Below are 24,100 nucleotides of genomic sequence, written 5' to 3'. Positions count from 1 at the left end.
TTAAAATATAATTCAGAACATGTTCATATTTCAACAAATTGTAGGTGCGTTGATATGTAATGGAAAATAAATTACTCACCTAACGTGTCACATTTGTTCAGCGCCCTACAAATATCTTCCCTGCAACGCAAAGGAAAACAACAAAATTACAAATTCAGATAACAATGGTTTGACGCTTGTGCCACAAACGAAGATATGGATACGTATTTGCAACATGATTCATTCTACTCCATGCAGTTCCTCTAAATAAGCTATGGCAATTACAGCCAGCCAGGTGGACATTTAGTCGTCACAGGGTGGAGAATGAAGGCCATAGAAGGAACATTCTTGCTTAGAGGCGTGTCATTTAGAAGTCCATTGGAGTACTCTTATAAACATATACACGTAAACATATTAATAGACACATATCAATCCCATATAGCCAGATAGACTGTTGGGGCAAGTTCTATAAGTGAGAGCAGATTCAGGACGGAAAGTTGCACAAGTTGATTGGCTTGGCCAGCACCAAATCCAGCCACCTGTGTTTCCCACGTGTTCTCGTTCAAGGCTGATTCCGCCTAAGGTAGGCCCATAATAAGTTCTAATACTACTTAGCACTGATGTTATTGATGGCTGGAAATGGAATTCGATTTGCTGGTTTCATAGTTTCATAATCATAACTGCTGCAAAATGCAAAGATCCACCGTCTAGCCTTAACAGACAGTTGGGGCAAGTGCTGTTAGCGAGTAGCAACCTATGGAGGTCGGCACAGCACACGAGGGGATGGGTGGCCAGCACCACGCCCGACCTTATTTTTCTACCGAGTGGTGGTATTTACACTCCTCAACAAGTACCCATTTAAGGCTGAGTCGACTTAGGAGAGGCTCCGGACAGGTTCAGATATTCACAATTGGCCATGAGCGAGAATCAAATTCGGGTTTGGAGGGTTGCAGTCCAGTGTGTTAACCACTACGCTATCACTCCCCCAAACTGTTCCACCACGGCTCACACACATGCATATATAAATAATTGTTGTGGGAGAATAACCTCATTGCATCTGCCTTACGTGCAAAAACAGACTTCTGAATAATTTAATTAGGGAAAATCTAACATAGTAACTATTACTAAAAGTCAACAATGGTTGTTATATGGATTGTCTGGCCCCTGCTACAGCACTGTGGAATCTCCACCACTGGTTCAGTGGCATAGCAGGGATCAGCACGGATCCACGCTCGTTTCAGTGGGAACATCGTTTAAGTTCATCACTTGAATAAAAACACATTAAGAAATGACTTTTATTGCTTAAGTGATTTTGTAATTAGGCCTTTCATATTTTTTTGGGAGGTATTCACTAGCCTAGCCTCCAAATTATTTGACAGTCCATTTAATCCGTCTCTATATATATGCTTCGCTTATACAATGTTTCCTTCTTACAACCATTATTTTACAAATAATCCCAAGACAGACGTTATTCACCGAATACGCCTAACGACGGTAAATGTAATTAACTGGTGTTAAAAAAAGAAATACACGTCTACACACGTACAGGTATCTGACATGGAACCAATCGACCACGACCTCTGCCGTGCCGCGGGCCGACTCGGTGGCATACTCAGGAGGACGCAGAGCGCCCAACATCCCACCTCGACCCTGGCTCTCAGCAGCTGATCAGTGGGCAACGGCGCCTCCGTTTCTTTTGACAATCGGTAAAAACAGCCACCGCCAAACACCAGGGCGGCCAGCCGTGAAAGGCGACCGTGGGGGCCCTCTCCCTATGGCGGGGGGGGGGGGGGAGACGCGCGGGGGAACCCGGCGAGACCGCGTGCGGGCAGAGCCCTCTTTAAAGTCGCCCCCCCCCACCAACTCCACCCTCGACCCCCCCCCTGCCCCCCACCCCCCCGGCGCTGTAAACAGAGAGGGCTTTTAAACTTTAACTGCTTCGACTTTTGACATCTTAATGAAGACGCCGGGGCTCTCCCGTTGCTGCTGACACAGGTGCCTCCCAACGTGAAATGAGCTCCGGACAATAAAACGCCCTGCCCCTCCCTCACCCCCCTTCGCAAATAAACACGGGCTCGCGTTGAGAGACTAAATTGCTTCGGGAACGGAGGAGAGGACAAACACACACGCACGCACGGGCACGGTCGTGCCCTCCTACCCTTTCAAGTGCGCCCATATCTCACTATCTTAGCGCTCACTCAACCCACGCCTGCTGCCACAGAGACACCGTGTGCCATCGTGGCTCTACGCTGGTATCTTCCGGCAGAAGAGTTGCCGCTGGGACAACTCCTAAATCAGCAATGATAGGGTGTCTGCTAATAAACGTCTCCGCTAATAAAAGTCTCTGCCAATAGAACACACGGGGTTTGTTTTGTGAGCGGGATATTTATTTATATTCGGTGGGGGGGGATATATATATTTAAATATATAATGTACTAGATTATGTTGTTAAAGATGTGCGTAGCATGGCGTGGTGCAGGTTATTGGATGTATCAGGCAGGCCACTTAGCATGGCTTTTGCCGTGTGTTGAGTGTAAATAAAATAATATTGTCAAATCCATTGTAAATCCACAGCTGGATGAAGACTTCTTGGTTTCTGGGGCTGTTTGATCATACTTCGCCACGCTAGTCGATGTGGGTTGGTGAAAGGGGCCCAAGGACCGGTTCAGATATCACTCGTCACTGATGTTAGCCGTGGCTGCTAATAGCAATCAGGTCACCGGGTCCACAGATCAGTGTGCTCACCACTCCGCTGTTGTTATGCTGTGGCGTGGTAAGTAGCCATATCAAGTTGTCGGATTGGTGATGCATTGGCGCGATGTGGTGAAAGGCTGTATCCTATTTAATGGGCATATACGACTTAACCCCTCTTTGAAGTTTGATGAATTGTTATGATTTGGGGGTCACTAGTCAATTCCAGAATTTATCCTTTTTTTCATCCCCAATGTGGTACACGCAGTGGCTCGAGTTGCTGCAGGGTTCGCAACCAATTACGCACAATATATACAAAATATATATGTTATAGACCCGTATATGCGTGATTCTATGAGCATATATCCCGAACGTGACAATCACTGTTCGTGTACGAACGATCCATCGCTACGTACGCGTTGTTTACCCCTTGGAAGTTCCACAAATTAGGCTATCAGGCAGTTAGCATTGTAATAGCTTCCCCAAAACAACAATGAATATGGCTTCTTCTTTGGTTCTTTCGGTAAAGTCACGTAGAATGAGAATAAAATAATACATTGATAAAATAAAATAACACAATAATATTCTCACGACGTTTCGGCCACAACACAAGCGGCCTTCATCAGGTGAAGGGGACGAGACTGTCTGGAGGACAGCGCTGTCTGGAGGACAGTCTCGTCCCCTTCACCTGATGAAGGCCGCTTGTGTTGTAGCCGAAACGTCGTGAGAATATTATTGTGTTATTTAATTTTATCAATTTATTATTTTATTCTCATTCTACGTGACTTTACCGAAAGAACCAAAGAAGATGAATCCTTGCAGTCACGAAAGCTTTAAATCGAAATTGAATATGGCTTGTTGCTTTGCGAGCATGCGTTAACGGTTTTGATAGAAACATGAAAGTGAATGCCCCTTCGCAATCCCAGAGTGGATGACAAATACGTTCGTTGGCGTGCGTCTGACACCGTGGTATTTTAAAAGCGCCTCTCCCTTACGAAGAATGGGGGACGACATTTGTATTTATAAATGGCATCATTTCCGTTTGATTGACATACTGTACCGAAATAAAAAGCCACACGTGTGATTGTTCTAGTGAATACGCACATACTGTAAGTATGTTGAACTTATTTTGCGACGCACGGAGCCAACCGTGCTAATCGGAGGTGAGGGGGAAGGACAACAAACGAAATTCTAAATGCAGTTCTAAAGAAACGATTTTCAATTAAGATTTCAAAGTGCACAGCTCCAGTGGCTTCTTAATACTAAAATGTCTAATGTAGTATTCTTGGTTCTTTCCCTTCAACGTGACTTTACTGAAAGAACCAAGAATATGAATCACTGCAGTCATGAAAGTTTTAAATCAAAATGTCTAATGTAGTGTTCTTCTCAACGTTTCAGAGGGGGGGGGGGGGGGGGTGCCACTTTGGCCAATAAGACATCAGTGTGAGGGCCGCCACACATTTGAAACCATTGGGTTTGACAGCAGCACCATGATGGGGGGTGTTTTCAGATTTGTGTACGGTCGGGAGGCCGCACATCAGGGACCACACTAAAAGCCACCAGGGGCTTCCAGTGGCCTGCGATGAAGAACGCTGATCCAATGTGCACGTCCGTAATCTTTGACGAACCCCCGTGGCATCCCCCCCACCTCGGTGACGTGGGCGGCTGTGGGTTACCGGGTTATCAGGATGGCCGTGTCGTGGTGGAGAGGGTGGCTGTCGTCCAGTAAGTTCCGGCCTTGCTGCCACAAGCAGAAGTTGCGGAGCGTCGTCTCGGCATTGAAGGAGATCGATGGGCCATCCTGTAATGAGACGCAAGTATTGACGGGACCACAAACAGCCATTTAATCCCAGAAATGATTTCAGACCAGACTCTGACTCGTATACCAATGCAAACGGCTTAAATATAAATAAATTCAATACTTTCTGTAAAACATAAGGAACTGGTCAGGCAGGAGAGTACAGTGTGGTGATTTCACGTGATATGCAAAAGCATTCTGGGAAGACTGGTCCTTAAGTCCAAATTTGATTACCTTCAGCTGTACATACATCACATTTTTTGTGTATCATTACGCATATTGGCTGTTACAATCTACAAAAGTCAAGGAATAGGTTTTTAAAATAATTTAATTATCTATATGCAACGGAAATATTTGATGACAAAATTGTGAATAAAGGCAAGATTCTTAAAAAATACTGCATATTTTTTTCAAACAAAAGTGAAAATGACTTGAGAATGTAACTCTCTAAAATTATTTATCAACATGTTAGTCTTTATAATCTTAGGATGATAATTACCTCGCACTTGAATGTGATTTCATACAAATGTAGGATTACTGTGCTGAAGTACAAGATGAGTGATCCCATTCGCCCATTATATACTAATTTACTGCCTCGAATAAAAAAAAAACACAATTTAACAACTCAAACATTTATCATTTCATTTCAGTTTATTTATACAACTCCAGCGTAATTATACGTCATGATCACTTACAACAACAGAACATTCGGTGACTTCATCTAACGTAAGGGCCTTCCTTCTGTTTTCTCTGGCCGGGGTCCCTATACGTGGGCTTGAAAATCGCCTCCGTTAATTAACAAAAAGACACCATCGCGTTAAGTAGGGCCAACCAGCAGAGACTTGGCAACCACCACGACGAGCCGTGACGCCGAGGGCCCGGCTCAATGTGAACACGGCGGCACGATGGCCACCGCCACTGACCTTGTCGTCTTGAACGATGACCAATTTCACGAGGACGATGTTGATTTGATTACCGATGCTTGAGTCTTTGAAGATGGCAGCCACCTTCGCAAAAAAACACAAAGCAAAGCAATCGCAGGGCGTAACTCGTTTCCCTGCAAACGTACGAATATGCATGCCGCTATCTTTGTCCCAAGCTAGAGTGTCAAAATTTATAAAGGTGCAGCGCTTTAATGTCTTGCTCTTTGCCACTGATTGCAGGAAAGGGCCTCCACCAGAGTGAGTTCTGGGTAAACCCCTCTGGATGGTATTTTGGCCTAAATCTTTCACGCTGGCCAGGATATATCAGAAGATATAGGGGCACCCACATTTTACCCCACCTGCGAAATCGAACTCGTGAACTCTGGATTATTCCCAACAAAATATAATGACTATTCATTATATGCCCGAAAAAATGTAAGATTTCATATCATACGGATTAGCCAAACACCTGTGAAGTCAAAAACATATTTCCACACCAACAACCGTTTGTCAATACATAGTTAACTATACACTATTTCTTCTATTTAACCAGGTAAGGCCCACTGAGCGCTATATCTCTTTTTCAGAAGTGAGCTGGCCACAAATGATAGCCCAACGAAATGGCTAATCACGTGGAAATATCTAACAGCCAAATACTTTTAAAGTTTGCATTTAATGACTATAATAAATTAAGTGTCTTCTCGGTGGAGTGGTGGCCCAGTGGTTAGTGATTTGTGCTTCGAACCTGGACACCTGTGTCTAACATCCATGCAGAGTGATATCTGAGCCAGCGTTGGCGAAGTATAGTCAAACAGCCTCCCGTAAATAACCCGGCATGGCTTACGCAGCCTTCGTCCGACAGTGGATCGATACAACGTCCGCAAATTATCATCGGTATACATTTCTTTTATTCTCACTGGGCGTTTGGAAACAACCATTTTAAGAAGAAGACGATAAAAGCTTCCCCGTATAACATTCTGCAGAAAGCGATAAATACGAACGCGTCTGCACACATTGGCGCGGCACGTTGCATCACTTGTGATTTAGCAATTGTATCTGGCCCTGCCTTGGCCACCCACTTTTTCGGAAAGGCGCTTTGTGCGCGCGAGTGAAACCTCATACGGCGCAGCGACACGCGCACAATGCAGCCGCTTGTTGGGTGGGCATTAGGGGCTATAATTAGGTTTACAGTATTCATACACAACTCTCCGTGTCGTGCCATTTCCCTGAACCACCTCCCCCCACCTCCATGCCACACACCCTCACCCACGTTCACTACCAGAGCGAGTCCCCCCCTTTGCTCCCCTCCCCTCTCCATCGTCAATGCAGCACAATAACTGCCCACCCACAACTCTGGTCAAAAGCCACCCCCTCATTCCCTTCCCTGTCTCCATTTTTGCAAGGAATGCAATTGGCAATGGTGATACAAAGACCCCACCAAAGCAAACTAGGGATCAACAGAAAATATGTCATAGGCAGACAAAGCGCATGACGTAAACGTGTCATGGACAGCAGGGTACACGACGAGAACGTCAAAAAGGAATCATTAGAGAAAGGCAAGTTAGAGATCTTGGACATTTAATGAGAAAACAAGAGACTGAATAGAACATGTTTTGGACTGGACACATGTTATTTTTATTTGTATTATCTTTTAAGTATCCCTTCATGGAAAGTTTCACAGTGGGTTTTCCATGAATGGACTTGGTCCAGAAGAGGAACGTAGAGTTTCCAGCACTGGCTCAGGGCAGTAAACTGGAGATGTTTGCTGCGTCGTGCTCATCTGATTCTGATTTCTTGTACCACTTTGACTTTTGAATCTTTAATTTGTGGGAATTGTAACGTTTTTTTTCACTGATAGGATTATAAGATTAATTGGATTAAAATTTCAATCAAATTATCAGAAATAGGCCCGATCTCATTAGACCTCAAAAGCTAAGCAGCCTTGAGCATGGTTAACGGGTGGCCATTAGGGCTTTCCAGGTAGCGAATGGCAGTGCTCAGTCATCCCTTGTATCCATGGGTTTAATCTGCGAGTTTCCTCCTGGGCTTTCTCCCACATGAAGCCAAGCACTCATTTACATTACCGCCCAAACATCCAAATCCACAACCAAGTGGACTGCTATTAAAAGCCAAGGGACACATGCACACAATTTGCTTACGCTCGCAGATCATGTCACAGGTTGCGAAAAAAAATCAACTTCTCAGCTTATAAAGAAGGCACACTCTACCACAATGGCCTGAAACACTAGCGGACAAGAGATACATTTTAAACAACCTGCCGGGTTGGTAAGCGTGCTTAGCACCGAGCTGCACAGTTGACAGTTTGCCAAGAACCGCTACGCGCCACCGTGGTTTTGGCAGGACTGTTTGCCCTAATCACGCTCGGAGCACCTTCGTACGGTGCCATCCCACACGCCACTCCGACTTCCGTCCCAAAAGCCGAACGTATCCAGGCCTCCCTCGCATCACACCGCGTCCTGGCACTCGCTTGCACGGACGCGTGCACACATGCGCGGCGACCTGCAAATCCAGCTCCGCCAAAAGCAGTGCAGACCCATGCTGCTTGGACTGCAGAGCTCCGTAAACCATCCACTCGTAATGAAGTGAAATTCTGATGCGCTGCAAGACAACCACGCTGAACTTCCCACCAAGGGCTTTTTACTTTCTGTGGACTCTATAGAGGGTTGAAGGTTAAAGAGAAAGAGTTAACACCTGACCAGAATGTGAACTTGGAACATTACGGTTTTTCGCTGCACAAAAAATTTAAGGTCATTAAATGTTAGCCACCAAACCTTATTCTGAGATATTTACTTGTCAAAGCTATGATATGGAAGTTAAGCAAGATATTTTCAGTGTGAGATAATGAAGCATGCATATTACAAATGTATTGCTATATATCTCTCTATTTACTAAACCGGGTACATCTCCACTTTTTAAAGAGTTGTTACTTTTTTGTTTTCATTATCTTTAAAACCCAGTCCACTGCCAGGTGCGGACAACAATCTTTATTGTCACATTCTCGTTAAATGTTTTGTTTGCTATCGCCGCCAATATATCATACTCCGTTTGTACTGTTAGTATTATTATTTTATTCACAACAGTTAATCGCGTTACACGTGGGGCATGTGTGGGCGTTCGAGCTGTTTTTTTTTTAAAGGGGCTTGAGGACGTTCAAAAGGAGCACATGTCAAGCCCAGTCGCGGGGCGGTTCCTCCGAGCTTACGGGGAAGCGGGGGGATTTGGAAGGAGAGAGCTTCTTTCGCGAATTGCTTGGCTCGCGTCTGCGCGGGCAGGGGCCTGTGCCAAAACTTCTGGGGGAATCGCGTCCACTCGAGACGTGCGGCCGTTCTGTAACGCTGCGGATTTATTTCATTAACCACCCCACCCCACCCCCTCCCCCCCAACCCTCAACTCGTGAAAACGACGTTGGTCGTTGAGACACTTCGCAAAATGAAATTTTGCTCGTGTGCCCTAAAATAAATATTTGGAATATACCGCGTATACATTTTTTTTTTTAGTTTTCGTTCGTGTATCGCAGGAATGGTCGTTAATTAAGAAACAGGTGGAAAAAAAACTACAATATATACGTAAAGGAGTGTGTCAGAATGTAAGTCGAAGTAAAAGGTTCAGCAATTAACAAATAAGGCGAAGAACGGGGATCACCGATGCTGTTGTTGGAGAAAAGGAGGTCCGCTGGAAATGGTGAGCAGGCGTCGCGAGAACAACTGACGAAAGACTGAGCGACGGATTCACTCGAGGGGAAGGGAGACCGAGCGAAGAGAAGCAGTGGGAGGACAGCGGAAGAGATGGCGAGACAAACTCGGAAGGGTTCGGAGCTCACTGCTGGACAAGAGCAGCCAAGGGGAGGAGCGAATGGGACGGAGAATGTGGGAGACCTTTGCCCAGCAGTGGGAGGTTACAGGCTGACAACTGAGACGACGACAACCCCTACGGGAAACTCCACGGGACATCGCAGTGTTGGCAGCAGCAGTGCAGCGGTTAGAGCTGTGCTGCATCTACCAACCTGGGCGTATTGAGTTCAATTCCCGCTCACGGCCAACGCCAGATAGATATGATTATCTGAACCGGTCCTGGGCCTCCCCCTAGGTCGACTCAGCCGCAAATTAGTACCTGGTGCGGTGTGTAAACATCGACCACTAGGGAGACAAAGGCGTGGTGCTGACCACCCACACCTTCGTGTGCCGTGCCGGCCTTCATAGGTGCTCGCTAACAGCACTTGCCCCAATAGTATATTAATAAACACAAAAGCAGCTGCAAAGAAATGGGTTTTTCAATTTAGAAGTACAAAGCACCCATAGTTGCTGCGCAGAAATGTTTCACTGGGGGACAAAGGTAAGAGCTAAACTGAGAATGTGAAGTTTAAAAAAAAAGGTTTGTGTGACCAAATGGATGAAGGCCTCCCTATGTTGTGTCAGTCAAGGGGGGGGGAGGGGGGGTGGTCGATTGGCCATACTTGACCGTGCCGGCCAGTGTAGACTGATGAAGAGCAAGAGAACCGATGGTCGGTTCAGGTGTCACTTGCCACTGATGTTGACCGTTTGCTGAGAATTGAATTGAGGCTGCCGGGTAAATACCACAGGAGATGAGCCACCGTGCCACGGCTCCCCCTGTACTGACCAGTGTGGTGAAGTATGGTCAAACAAACCCTAATTACTGACAATTCGTGGGGAGTCCTTCATCCAGCAGTGGACTAATAAAGGGCAGTACATTTTTGTTATATATTATGATTAATCGCAAATACGCACACCCATATCCATAACTTCTGTTTCACCAGAAATATCTGTTTCCTAAGGTGTATTTCTAGCTAAATAGATACGATTTAACCATACCGAATGTTTGCATAATCACATGCGTGCTCGAATGTAGTATTATCACGGCCGTGATTTGACAAGACCACTGATGTGAAGTGAAATGTGTGAAATTGTAAAAAAAAAATATTTTGTCCATCAGAAATTGGAGAGTGGCCTTGTCTGCCAAACGCCGCCAAAAAAAAACCATACCGTTGAGTTTGATAAATGAACGTGCACGTTTTACATACTCTGTGAAGGTCTGCGCATGCGCGTGTCATCTGCCAAGCACGGACACATAACTTGGCAATTCTAAACGGCCTGGCTCGTTTGCACATATCAGCCCTTATCACGTCTCACGGCCTGCGTTTTGTTAGAAGATGCTATTTTGGCTTTAAAATGTTTTTTTACATCACACCTTGAAACAATCACGTGTCATTTTTAGCAGAGATGTTTTTCATGCTATCCTATGGTGATAACCCCCCCCATGTTTGAAGCTACATCTAGCATCTCATTGCCAAACTGCTTCAAGCCAAAAAATGGTTATCAGAGAATGGAGAAGATAAAGATGCAGCCCTGCAACCCTTTGCTCACGCCACTGCCGGCAGATCGGCGCCCACTGGAAGGCACTCTGAAAAGCCCTTTCTCAAGGGAAGTTGGCCTATTATTCCACACTAGATTGAAAAACTAATTTCTTTAGAACTGCTTTTTGTATTTAGTTTGTCCTTCCCCCGCATCTCCGCTTAGCCTGGTTGGCTACGTACAGAGAGCGAAAGAAGTTCCACATTCATATTTGTATTACCAGACTCTTAGAAGAGGTGGGAGTACCCACACTTGACCCCAGCACATGTGACTTGCCGATTGACTAACTGTGGTGCAGACATTTTAACTTCTTGGATGGACAAAACCGTGTAGATTTAAGGAACTTGTCCATTTTTTTGTGTTACTGCCGCGCTGCACGATATATTTCCGTGTTTCTTTTTATTGGGGAATTCCATTGTAATGAAATTACAAAAGCGTTGCATGAATGCGCAATCAAAATGGGCTCTTCGATGTCCAGCACCAAACTGATACGTAAGCACTACGATACGTTCTCAAAACCAAAATGACACTATGTTACATTATTGTTACACAAGTTATGTCCAACGCTGTAATTCCACGGAACTGACCATATGTATGCAACATGTAGTATAATATATATGAATGATAGTATTTTAAATCATTGTCATATGTAAGTTAGAAAGATTCCACCAACCAAGCAGATTGTAAAGCACAATTAACAACAGATATAATTTACAACATGCTCAAGCAAAGTGTATTACAATAAAAAAAATAGTTTTTGAGTTCATCGGTCTGTTGTCCTCTAGACAAACGTTTTACAGAAGCATTTGTTTCAGCACCCACACGGATTTTGACTATCTGAGTCTCTTTAGCAAGCCAGGCGAGTTAAAGACATGTGTTACCACATGTTCCATAATACAAGTTTTTTGGGTTAGCTCGTGTAAATATATAAAAGTGTGAATGAAACAGGAGGATTTCTCCACAAATCTGGCTGTTGTCTGATGAAGCTAGTTGTAACTATTGTCGAAACGTCGTACTCAGATTGTAATTGTTGTCGCTTTGCTCTCCAACACACCGGTGTGCTGTACTAGTGACGAAATGGCACGTTCTGTTAACGTGACAACCCTTACTAGTTGGCTGTGTCGTGTGGTGGCGGGTTTAACGACACATTTATATATGTATGCGATCTAACCAAATAAAACTGTATTATGGATGATATTGGTCGCGGAAGCCTACGTGTTAAACTTACCACGTGTTATTGGCAAGATCACTCCACTTACGCAGCGGGGACCATCAGAGTGGAACAACAAGGCAATTGAAGGCTGTGCAGATTATCGCGCTTGTGCTGTACGCCTCTCCAATGCGTTTTCGGGTCGTACTGCGTATTGTTCGGCGTGAACAAAGACGGGCACTGCATTGGGCGCTTTCAGATGCGCTTCTGTAGCTGTCTAGAACGCTCTTCCTTCCGAGACCGGAGCTATGCACTTCTAAATGTAAATTGAAAACGTATTTCTTTCCAACTGCTTTTTGTGTTTAGTTTGTTGTCCTTCCTCCCCACCTCCGATTGACTATGGTTGGCTACGTATGGTGCGGATAAAGTTCAACGTGCTTAATGTACGACGTTCCTGATGTGCGAAGTTCACGAAGAAGCTCCCAGCAGATGCAGTGATCCGTCGGGAATCACGCCGAATAATGCACAGCCCGACCTGAAATCACCCCGGAGAGCCGCAGGCTTTTATTAAAGTGTAAAAACGATCAAGATTGGCTCGCGGCCATCGGCGACCCTGAACCCATCTTGAGCTGGGAGGCTCGTCGCATGCACCGCAAATAGAGGAGGAATAAGTTTCAAATCACGACGGTAAATGCCAAGGATAGCAGCGCGTTGCAATGAGCGGCACCGGTCCCCGTGGGGCCACGTCACGTTGCTCGTCGTGACGTAGCCCCATCCTGAGTGGGGCGCCGCACGCATCGCTTGCGCTCGCCGCCGCCGCTGCTTAGCATCATTCGAAATAACTCCACGATGCCTCGCTATTTGAGTACGGGGCCTTGCAGTCTAATGCAAGGCCAGTGCACTCCAAATCCCTCGGTTCAAGGCCAGTGGTTATTTTCGGAGCATCCCCGCTAGCTGTGTTTTTTGTTTTGTTTTAGTTTCCAGACAGAAACGCATCAGGGCCTTCTTCGTGACTGCACCGCGGTAAGCTCCTGGGAAATCAGAGCGATTGTGTGTCGCCCAAACTATCTCATCTCCCCCCTTATCTTTAGTAAACTGTGAAAAGGATACCCGCTTGCAATAATTGTCCTCTGTAGCATTTTCAGTCACTTTGAAGTTCACTGTCCTCTTACTAACCGACGTGATCCGTGGCTTATACTGCTTTGCTTCATATAACGGTTTGTGGATGCTGCTCCAGTGTGAACGGTTGGCACACTCGACCCCGTGGTCCGGAGGTCGCCGGTTCGATCTCCCAGTGCGGCAGCTCAAACGATGGGCGACTTTCTCAAATCTCCTCCAGCCTCTGTCTCAAATCCCCCCCAGCAATGAACCATAGTTCGTAGATTATCAGGTCATGTGCGGTGAGGGACAGGGTGGGTACTCCCACTCCTTTCAAGACCCTCCCAGAGGGACTCTCCCGAGGTCACATCAGTGAAGGCCAATTTTTTTGCCAGCAGTAGCACGAGTAAACACTTGCAGACCTGCACCTTTATCTATGCCATCTCATGTAATGGTTAGTTAATGTACCGGTATTTAATTTTCTGTGTGCATGATAAATGGATTATAGGTTGAAGCTCAGCTAATCGGTTTCTTCCAGTCTGAGTAAAGATTCTGATTCTTCGAGCAGATGGCTCCCAATGCTGCGAGTTCAACTCCCAGTCAGGATGGTCTCCGCGCATCATGCATCCGAGGTTGAATAAAATTTACACAAACTTGTTCAGGAAGTTGACCACGATACCCATACAGAGAGTTGTCAGCCTGCCATAACAATGAGCAATTACCACCAATGGCTATTAATTTGCAAATATGGACCACAACGCCAGCACACAATGGCCAACTCTCTTGTGAATGGCATCACGGAATTTTGAACGTCCACTATGATGCAGGCGGTGTCTGATTTGACGGTTAATACACCACAGTATTAACCAGGGCAACCACTGGATTCGAATCGTGAATCTCACTTATAATGGCATAGAAAGTGTATGTAAAATTCTCTATTTTTAATACGTCGTTCTATATATATATAAAACTAACCCCACAATATGGATGGTATGCTTACAATAAACTAAAAAATAATAGCTTTTACCGTTCCTGGCAATAAAACAGGTGTTAAAATGTAAAAACACCAAACTAAAACTAAACAATTTTTCCTAGTCCCACTGAGCTATGTAGCTCTTTTTATAAGCGACTTGGCCACAGATGAAAGCTCAATGAAGTGGCTTATCACGTGGAACTTTAGAGTTGCCAAATGGACTCTAAATGTGAAGGGAAAAACTAGAGGACCCGGAAAACAATCTACATGACCACGGGGACAACATGCAAACTCCAAATATACAGGCATCAGGGTCGAGATAGAACCTCCTGTATACCAGGCAAGGGAGTTCACTTCTCACCACTGTGAAGTCCCTACACACCACTTCCTGCCAAGACAGTCCTTATTTTCGATACAAAATATGAATGTGATTCATTTATCCATGAGAGCCTCCATGAGTTCCAAGGCTCTTATCAAGTGGGTCGTGCGTTGGGTTGTTTGTCAAACGAATGTTTAACGAACGATCTGCATTTGGAAATAAATCAGAGTACCCAGAGAAAACCCACACTCAAAGGGGAGGTAACCCTCAAAGGTCTGCAAAGATGGGTCCACAGTTCGATTTATTGGACTGCTACCGCCCGGTAACCTCACAGCTCAGTGGGTTTGGGAATCTCAAAATGTGCGATCCACCAAAACCTTCGCCTCCAGCTCAGCTGAAGAGATGACACATTTTCCGGTAGCCGCACGTGACGACCGGACCGGGCGAAGTTACCATGGACATCAGCGTCAGGACGTAGTGCTCCAGCGACTCCCCGTGGTAGCGCACCATCTTCCTGTCGGCCACCACCATCACCTCCACGTGCCGCGGGTACGACAGGAATCGCTTGCGTCGCGCCCTGCCGGTGCCATCCCCCGGCCCGTGCCGGTCGCCCCCTCGACTCCGCCGATCGCCAGCGGTTCCGTTGGCCGCCATCGGAGGCCGGTCGCCCGCCGCGCCGGCATCGTCGCCGCTGCCCTCGCGTTCCGCCGCCCGTCCGTCCAGGTCGCGCCGGGCCCTCTTCAGGTCGCCGACCAGTGACGGGCCGCCAGCGGGCCACGGCCGCGATGCGTTCGTTGATCGATGGGCTGCGGCGGGGAGGATACGGACGCCCCGCGGTGAATTGTTGTGGTCACGATTAAATTCGGAGACGTTCCATCGCTCAAATGAGCGATAAGCCCACGCGTCTCGATTTAGTGGCCCTGATCGGGTGGTGTAAATTCCACATTGCTATGGCAGGTGGTAGGTTCTCAATAGTATGACCTCTATTGAGGTTGCATCAAGCCGAGAGGGACGATAGGCCCCCTCCAATTGTATTTTATATTACATAAAATTTTTGCAGAATATTATTAGGTCGTCATCAGCAATGATCAATCCACTGCTGAATGAATGCCTTCCCAAGCCGCCACTAACTCTCACAGTTCTGCGATGGTGACAATTCCCCAAACGCCTGTACAAGAGCTGAATTAATCGCTCGATAAGCTGATGAATTTAACCACATTTTATATTCACGTGTACAGCCACACTTCGATTAAATTGTACTCATTCACATTTTTGCATTTTATGACACACTAAACCTTGACATACAGTAATAATCTTAGAACGATGCCGTACATGGCTCTGTCACGTGCTGCACGTTAAAGGTGCTACGAACACCGATGCTTACATCCAGTTCCATGAAACATTTAATACCAATGCTGATAAAAAAAAAATCACGTGTAGAAACTCAGATGCATTCGTAACAATGTAAATCGCTGTCGGAATGCTTTCTTGTGACATCGTGCGACGCGGACACGGAGATCGGGGCTGAATGGGTCAGTGGAAGCTTTATCGGAATGTCATTCTCAACATTCCCCGAGAGCCAAATGTCTGTGCATTCGTGTGGTGTGGTGCTCGTCACGTGTGGTGCTGGTCACGTGATCACCAAAACGCAACCTGGCCATGCGAGCACACCAACGAGGTGGACAAACTAAAAGTGTATATAATTAACGTATCTAAGTCATTTATATTTCGTGACTTGCTTACCTACTTTGCACTCCTATCGTGTTTTGTTTGTACCGTTCGCTGTTGTAACTCGCCTGACCCACCCATACTGGACATCTGTGGGAAAGAGAGCTGCATAATTTGCTCATCGGATTCCTCCTGCAGTCTAAATAGAGACGCTCATTCTGATCCTGAAAGCGCACCAGCGGTAAGTCACCGCCACAGTGCGCGTGTTTGTGCATTACTGCAACCTTGTTTATGTACTGCCGCGTACGTGCAGCTCCGACCGTGGCCTGAGGGTGCCATTACCAGCACCATTGAGTCTTAGATGAACACAGCCTTAAGTGCTTTCTACTTTAACAACCCTTTCCTACTTCAAAGCCACAGTGTGGACAGAGCAAGAGAGACAAAGAGCGGGGAGAGTACAAAAAGGGATCTAATTTTTTTTTACAAGCCTGAGCTCACATTTGCTGTTTTTTGCACAAATTGAGGTCCACAAAGACATCTTTTCTTTCCAGGATTGCCGGTATCATTCCCCCACGAAAATAAGGCGACTGCCTGGGGTCAGCCTCGCGCAGCAGATAAACATCGCCAATTGTCGCACCGCAGCCACGTGTCACTCTGCCTGGTGCCAGTGCAGCAGTCTCATTCACAACACCGGGTGGGTCCTGGCTCTTTGCTGCCGTATCGGTTCGCAGCACACTGCGCCTCGTATGTGTATTTATTTTCAACTTCTTTCGCACCTTACGTATGCAACCACGCTAATCGGAGGGTCATGTCGCCGGCTCGATCCGATCTCTCGGCGTGGCAGTTGAAACAATGCTGCAAGTTTCTTAAAATCCCCCCACCAACCCCGCCTGAAAGAGTAGGCCAAACATTGAACCCCTCTACAGGGGACATGTAGAGATGCCTCTCGTGGTGGCCCTTCTGCCAGCAGTGGCACGAGCAAGCAATTGCAGGGCTGCGCCTTTAACGTCATGTCTGCCATCTGCTCCAATTATAAACAGCTCTCAGGAAGGGGGGGGGGGCATTAAAGCAAAAAACACCCATCACGTGCCCCTTTGCAGGGCTTCTCACCTTTACTTGGATCTATTACCTGTAATCCCGACCCCTTCCCCCACCCCACTTCTCTAAACCGAACGCGGAGACTGAGAGTGTTTTGTGGGAAAAGGCCAGGGGCGTTGCCTCTGTTGTTCCTGCAGTGCGTTGCAGCGGGCACCGGCGTCGTGCAATGCGTTGTACGGCGGCCACGTGGTTCACATTTGCAGAGAGATCCGGCAGCGCGCCGGCCCAAGGTGCAACTCGTCCTCATCCGGCGCACGCCGCTCCCTCAAGCGCACGAAAATAACCCCCCCCGAATAAAAATGTTTTGAATGCTCCTGGTTTGACAGAATGACCCAAAATAATTGACGATAACGCACTTAATGAAGACGGTGGTACCGTAGTGCCACTAGAACCTGGCGAACTGAGTTTGAATGCCAGCCTTGTCTAACATCAGCGGTGGGCAATACCTGAGCTGGTCCCAGAGTGCTGCATTCACAAAGGTACTCCTAGCAAGTGCGGTGAAATATGGTTAAACGGCCCCTAGAGCTGAAGGGCATGGGGAGACCTTCATTCAGCAGGGAATTGAATAGGGGGCTCCTAATTGATTTTTGGGATGGATCAGTCAATATATGACCCCAAAGTCAATTTTGAATCATAACACTGATCTCAAAAGCCTACCTATAAAAGGGCTGTAACTTTTTATTATTATGTTACATTTTGAATAGGACGATGTCGTACATAGGAGCAATCAAGCAATCCAACATAACAAATTTACATACAATTCACTCGATTTTAATTACTAAAATATATATTTACAGCCCAAAAAGACTGAAATATGTTTTCGTTTTAAATGTGGCACCGTAAACAATAAAATTGTCCGCAGAAATTACGTTTTCAATGCCTCTCCCTTGCTTAAGCGAGACGACATCAGTGTCACCGCATGCCTTAGGCAACGTGTCAGGGCTCTGCTTATTATTATTATTATGACAGGACTTGTTAGAGCATGGAAGAGCACACGCTTTGACAAATTGATCAAATTCAGTGGACGCTTAACACAGTGCCCCAAGGATAATGGTTTCACCAAAGGAACACAGAAGGTAACGTGCTGTATTATCAACCTTCATAGCGAACACTTTGAGCCTACGTCACGTCTTGGAAACGAATACATTTCGTCTTTTTAAAAATATATATATATTTTTAAACGCGAACCATAACCATAAACCGCATGCTTCAACAATTCACACAAACCATATTAATCGTCGGAAGAAAAAAAATCATCCGCGTCAAATATACTTCTACCGTTTGTTTCGGAGCTAAAATAAACGTTTGTGAATGTGTCCACAGATGTATTTTTTATTCCTCTCATACAACCGCACCGCCAGTTTATTTTAATGAGTTGTAATATGGAAATAAATAAATGTCTAAACCACAAAAATGCGAGAATCCTGGCATGTGAAAAGGAGAGCCATAAAGCGGCCCTTGAGATGAAGTGACTTCCTCTGCCATTGTCTCTGGAGAGAAGGTCAAATTGTTAATTATTGGGAACAGCTCCTAGCCTAACCCCCACCCACAAACCTACTGCCGAAAAACCCTGATAACCTTTTAAGCAAAGTGAGCCGACTCTACCCTAATGCCTGGGGGATATGGGTGCTCTGTAAACTTTCCCAGGGAAAATAAACGCACGGATAAATAATTAAACAAACGTGCGAGTATCCCGGCAATAGGACGTTCATGTACAGGACATGAATCACATCATCCATCGTTTGAATGCATTATGCAAGAACAATCGCCAACTTTACACATTTCCCGGAATTAAATTGGCCCTACCTGCCATTTGAAAAGCTCAACAAGGTATTGGCCAAAACTATTGAATGCAGGTTCCACCCAAAAATATATCTTGATACTCAATGATTATATTTCATTAAGGATTAACGGTCATCTTAAATGGTAATATTTCAACGTGTTCTTCTTCACCAACAATGTTTAAGTTAATGCCATGCGTTACATGTTACTGAGTATAACCGGGGATTAATTTCAACCACTTCTGTCTGGAGTATTGACCCCAACAATATACCCGCAACCAGCACCCAACATCCAGTAAAAGCTATCCCTGGGGCGATTTCTGTGAGTGACGTTCCATCGTCAGTCTATCAGTAATCTCAAAAAAATATTCAAAAGGTAAATAAATGTGTTCGGTGAAATTTAGGCATGAAGAGGGCCATATCTAGAAGTAGATTGGCAAAGGGCTGTAAATTATTACATTCATGAGATATATATTTTAGTGAACGAGTATATGATTAACTTTCAAAATATCCCCAAATTCAGTTTGGGAATACATTTTAAAAGTGTCATAAATACCCAGAGCATAGTACAAGATGGTGTCTTCATTAATGGAGCACGGGATGGTGCTCATCCCTTTAACACTCTTAGAGCCTGTGGTAGAAAGTCTTCATTCCTTTAGTGGGGGGTGAGACTTCCTTAGGACAACCACTTCTCACTTCCCCAAAAATTGATACTGATTTTATCTACCCTGCAGAGAGATGAAAGGCTGAGTCGACGCCTGACCTGCATTTGAACTCCGAACCTCCAAACTGTGAGCCAAGCACCCTGCTGATGTGTGGGGTGGAAAATATTGAGGATAAATTATGATCGAGCTATTTTAACAATTTAAATTTGACTAGCCAAGATCAACTGAGCTATATATCGCTTTTTCAGAAGTGACCAGGCCACAAACGATAGCTTATCACGTGAACATTTATAGCAGCCAAATACTCAAGAAGAACGTTGATTCTAAATGTGGAGGGAAAAACCAGGGGACCCTGAGAAAATCCACCAAATCACGTGGAGAAAACGCAAACTCCAAATAAACCAATGACCTCCTGTATTCCAGGTGAGATAATTAACATCTCGTCACCGTGGCACCCACAATTAAAAATGTTATCAAATGGTTTGTAAAGATAAAAGTGCAGCCCTGCAATGTCTTGCTCGCGCCACTGCTGGTGGAAGGGCCTTCACTTGAAGCAGCTCTCGAGGCCCTCTGAAGGCTATTGTTGCCTTGAGTTGGGAGTACTCACAATTAACCACGCAAGACTTGCCCACCAATTAACTGATAATGATGCACATTTTAGATATTTAACACGAAGTGCATGATTAAATAACACATATTTAAACTAAAACTAAAAACTTTTGCTGGTATTTTTATGACTCCTTCAAACAACCACATTTGTATGCATTTTGAAGGCACTTAATTTTTTTTTTATAAACTTTAGCTTCCATAAAAGTGTGCCATTTGTTCGCTGTTATAGTTTAATTAAAATCATGAATGAAAATATATTTGTGTGTGTACATAGTAATGCTGTGTGGAATTTTCTTGGCATGTTACACATCGGGTCATCTCGGACACAGTAATGCCCTTTCTTCTTTATGCTTGTGAAATGTCGATCTCTATACCTGAACATAGTTACTGGATTGAAACATGCAAGCTGATCTGCCCATGATCTATCCTGGGTTTCACCAGGATGGATTGTGTGAGAAGCTCACAGATCCTTGAAACAGCTGGACACAATCCCATCAGTGTGCTCCTCCGGAAGGCGAGGCTGCATTGGCTGGGTCATGTATGTAGCTTGCATGCCCACCCACCCAACAAATTTCTGTTTGGCTAAACGGGTGCAGCATGGGCTAGATAAGAGATCGGCAGATGCAGTATGGGAGGATTTGTGGTCTAATAAGACTTTCAGGTGACCGGTACCAGCGATGTCAAGATCGACCACTGTGGAGGATGATTGTGAAGGATACTAATGGGCAGTAAAGGCAGTGATCCGTCAGCAATAACAGCTGAAGGAGCGACGCCCAGAACAACAAGCAGAGGACGAGGCCGCTAAAATACTGCTTGTGGGCAGAGTGGGGAGCATAGGCGTTGCATCTGCCATTTATCTCAGTCAGTTAACCCATAACACCTGAGTCTGTTCAATGACCTCCTGCCAGCGACCTCTTCAATATTTCATGTGGCCTCAAAGCGCACCTACCACAAGCACTGTGGTGACATCGCCATCGCTCAGTGGCAAACGGAGGTTGTTGTTTGTGTGTAGAAATAATGATTGAAAATTTTCAGTGCTCTGTCAATCGACTGTTGAAATAAAGTTTCCATATGCCGCCAATTGTTTCATTCAATACATGATGCAGTGAATACTATTGGATAGTGCAAATTTTGTGAACATATTAATGATTTTGCATACTTTGAGGTCACTTGTGTACACAAATACACAACAGATGTAATCCATTGCTGGCTTATGAGCATCGCATGCAGCATTAATTCCACCTCATTCACGATGCCACACCTCATTTTAACTGCTCCTAGCTGGAGACCAAAAACGAGCCAATCCCCCAGGATTTTGGTGCAGGAATCGGAATTATCACGCGGGACATTTTTGCAATCCCATGGGGATTTTGAATTGACAGGGCAGCTCCTCCCACCGAGGGCAGGCACCAACCCCCAATTGACGCTTGCGATGGTTCTGTGGCTCTGATGCGCTAACCCTGACGGGCCCAGTTGACACCCATCCCAGTCACCATTGGCCCAGAAATTCCTCATCGATACCACCCGGGGTGGCAAATGCTAATGGTGATTTTTTTGTTGTTGCGGGGGGGGGGGCATAGAATCTCTAGATCACAAATATATCTGATAGCAATGCCACCATCGTGGCTTTTACACGAGTAACAAGGTCATTAAAGAACGGAAATTCTGTCTCTTTGATGTAAATATTGTTTCAGTAGCAAGCAGGCAATGGTGATATGACACATCTGTGGAATATGAATACAAATATTAGGAACAGAATGAGAATATTTACTTGGACTGGAGGATTCCGATGAGCTAACGTATGAAGCTCTTCCGTAATAGAGGTTCTTTGGGTTAGATCGCGTAAATATATAAATGTGTCGTTAAACCCGCCACCACCCAACACAGCCGATTAGTAAGGTTTGTCACGTAAACAGAACATGCCAATGTATTTCTAGTACAGCACTACACCGGTGTGTTGGAGAGACAAGCCACAACATTTAAAGTCTGAGTACGACGTTTCGCCACTAATGACCACTAGCTTCAGCAAAAAAAAAGATGAAGCTCGTTTATTTTCCTGCAGATGTCTAGCATGAAGTGTGTCTATAAAACAGACAACATATGCCGGGCTAAGCTTTACGCTAACGGTGGACACTGCCCAAAAGTGGACACTGGCCGCATTCACAACCCCAGGTGGTGACCAATCGACCCCATTTGGCGCATGGGGCTACAAAGTCCATCCAGAGAGCGCGCGCGCAAAGAGCAGATTACGGGAGGTGGTGCCGCTGTGTCCCTGCCCACACCCCGCCCCTTGACCCAAAGAACCTGACCCCGGCACTCCGGCACCCACACCTTTGCCGAGGAGTATCCCGGGCGACCCACTGTGGGTTTATTTTTATTAATGGGGGCGGCTCTTGCCGACAAAACCCCGGAGTCACTTGTTCGCAACCTTAAGCGGTCCCATTAGCGTGGGTCGGGAGGCGGGGGGGGCTGGCGGGTGTGACGCTACTGTTCAAACGACCCCAAAGTGGCTGTGAACACAGTTGCGTCCTTTGTTGGGGGGGGGGGGGGTTAATGCAGTGGCCCCGATGGAATTCTTTTTTTCGTTGCGAGGCCGGTACACAAGGCCACCCAGAGACGTGGCCGTTCGCAATGGAATATGGAACAAAAAAACTGAAAAACAAAAAAAATGCGTCGGAGAAACGTGAAGAGGTGGACGATTGGAGAGTCGCCATTGAGACAAACGCAGCGGGTCGAGAAACATGAGCAGGTTGATAATATCATCATCATCATCATCACACCAACTTAATAGGAGCGGGGTTGAGCAGAACAGACGCCGCGAGAAGCGGCAACCAGCGAATGGAACGCCCTAATAATAATTACGCGCGCCACGGAGATGGAGCGATGAATTCGGTTCATTCACGGCCCGGAACGGGAAAAGGGGATTGAGAATTGCAGGGCAGTGGCGAGTCTCGAAAGATGTGACCGACTGTTGAGAGAAGTGACCGTGCCTCGGCAGGATGCATCACTCAATCTCTGTGCCCTCTGCTCTGAGGAAGGACAGCTGCCAAAAGGAGTCGGCCGAATGATGAATGTGGTTGGGTGTTTTTGCTGTTGTGTCCAACGGAGTGTGCAGCGATGTTTGTTTTTCTTGCCATTCATAACGAAGTCAAAATCACCGGTTCAAGTCCCGAGCTTTAACCTCACACATGCAAAATGCCTTGCTCTTTAACAAATAACACCTTTGCGAGCTGCCTGTTTTGTTGTTGTTGTTGTTGTAGCTGAGTGGCACTTTTGCTTCGAGCGAAACGCTACGAGCCGACAGCTCGTCGTACCCACGTGTATTAGCACGTGACTGCGCGAAAACGCACCCGTTGTCTATCGCACATTTATTTTATTTTTCTTAAAAAAAATACGCTCCGGCATGCGAAGGCGAGTGAAACTTAACATTGAAGTGAGTGGTAACAAGTCGTTCGCCAAACGCTGGGGCATGTTTTGGTGGGCCGCATCGAGATGTTGACGAGAGGCATATGCGTCATGTGGGGCCCATAAGGATCGCCGATTGTGCAATGTTGTGGAAAGCGAAAAATACATTCAATCTATCTTGTCCCAAAGACCCATTGACATGACTACTAGCGCCAACTAAATGTAATCAAACACTTGTTTTCTTCCAAACATCATTGTCTTAAAGTGCCGGTGCTTTCGGGAACATTGTTTATCTGGAAATAACGTGAGCATGCTGCCTTTCTGTAATGGTTAGCAAAGTGGGCTTGCAATCCAGAGGTCACCAGTTCAATTGGACCTCCCGACGTGGCAGCTAAACGACGGTGCAAGTTTATTAAATACTCTCCTCTGTCCACAGAGCAGTGTGAATGAATGCAGCACAGTTAATCAAGTGGCAGATCGTGTACAGTGGGGTAAAGTGTGGGTACTTCCACCTCTTCCGATACATCTGGTCAGCGTGGAAGTAGGCCAAACA

The 24,100-nt window shown here is 45.9% G+C and overlaps 1 protein-coding gene across 1 annotated transcript in view; it reads right to left on the bottom strand.

Annotated features, from left to right (window-relative positions):
- Window positions 1–24,100, bottom strand: part of LOC116949400 (A disintegrin and metalloproteinase with thrombospondin motifs 20-like) — a 165,099-nt gene that overhangs the window by 92,571 nt on the left and 48,428 nt on the right. The window contains exons 4-7 of the mRNA XM_032966683.2: window positions 14,775–15,127; window positions 5,392–5,475; window positions 4,347–4,471; window positions 80–120 (exon numbers count right to left, since the gene is read on the bottom strand). Coding sequence (XP_032822574.2) covers window positions 80–120; window positions 4,347–4,471; window positions 5,392–5,475; window positions 14,775–15,127 — 603 coding nt within the window. The remainder of the gene's footprint in view (window positions 1–79; window positions 121–4,346; window positions 4,472–5,391; window positions 5,476–14,774; window positions 15,128–24,100) is intronic.

Source organism: Petromyzon marinus, chromosome 36 (genome assembly GCF_048934315.1).
Source record: "Petromyzon marinus isolate PM22_M1 ecotype Great Lakes invasive population chromosome 36, UKy_Petmar_22M1.pri1.0, whole genome shotgun sequence".
Taxonomy (NCBI): domain Eukaryota; kingdom Metazoa; phylum Chordata; class Hyperoartia; order Petromyzontiformes; family Petromyzontidae; genus Petromyzon; species Petromyzon marinus.
Note: the sequence above shows the minus strand (reverse complement) of the source record. Positions and strands in the feature narration are given on the sequence as shown.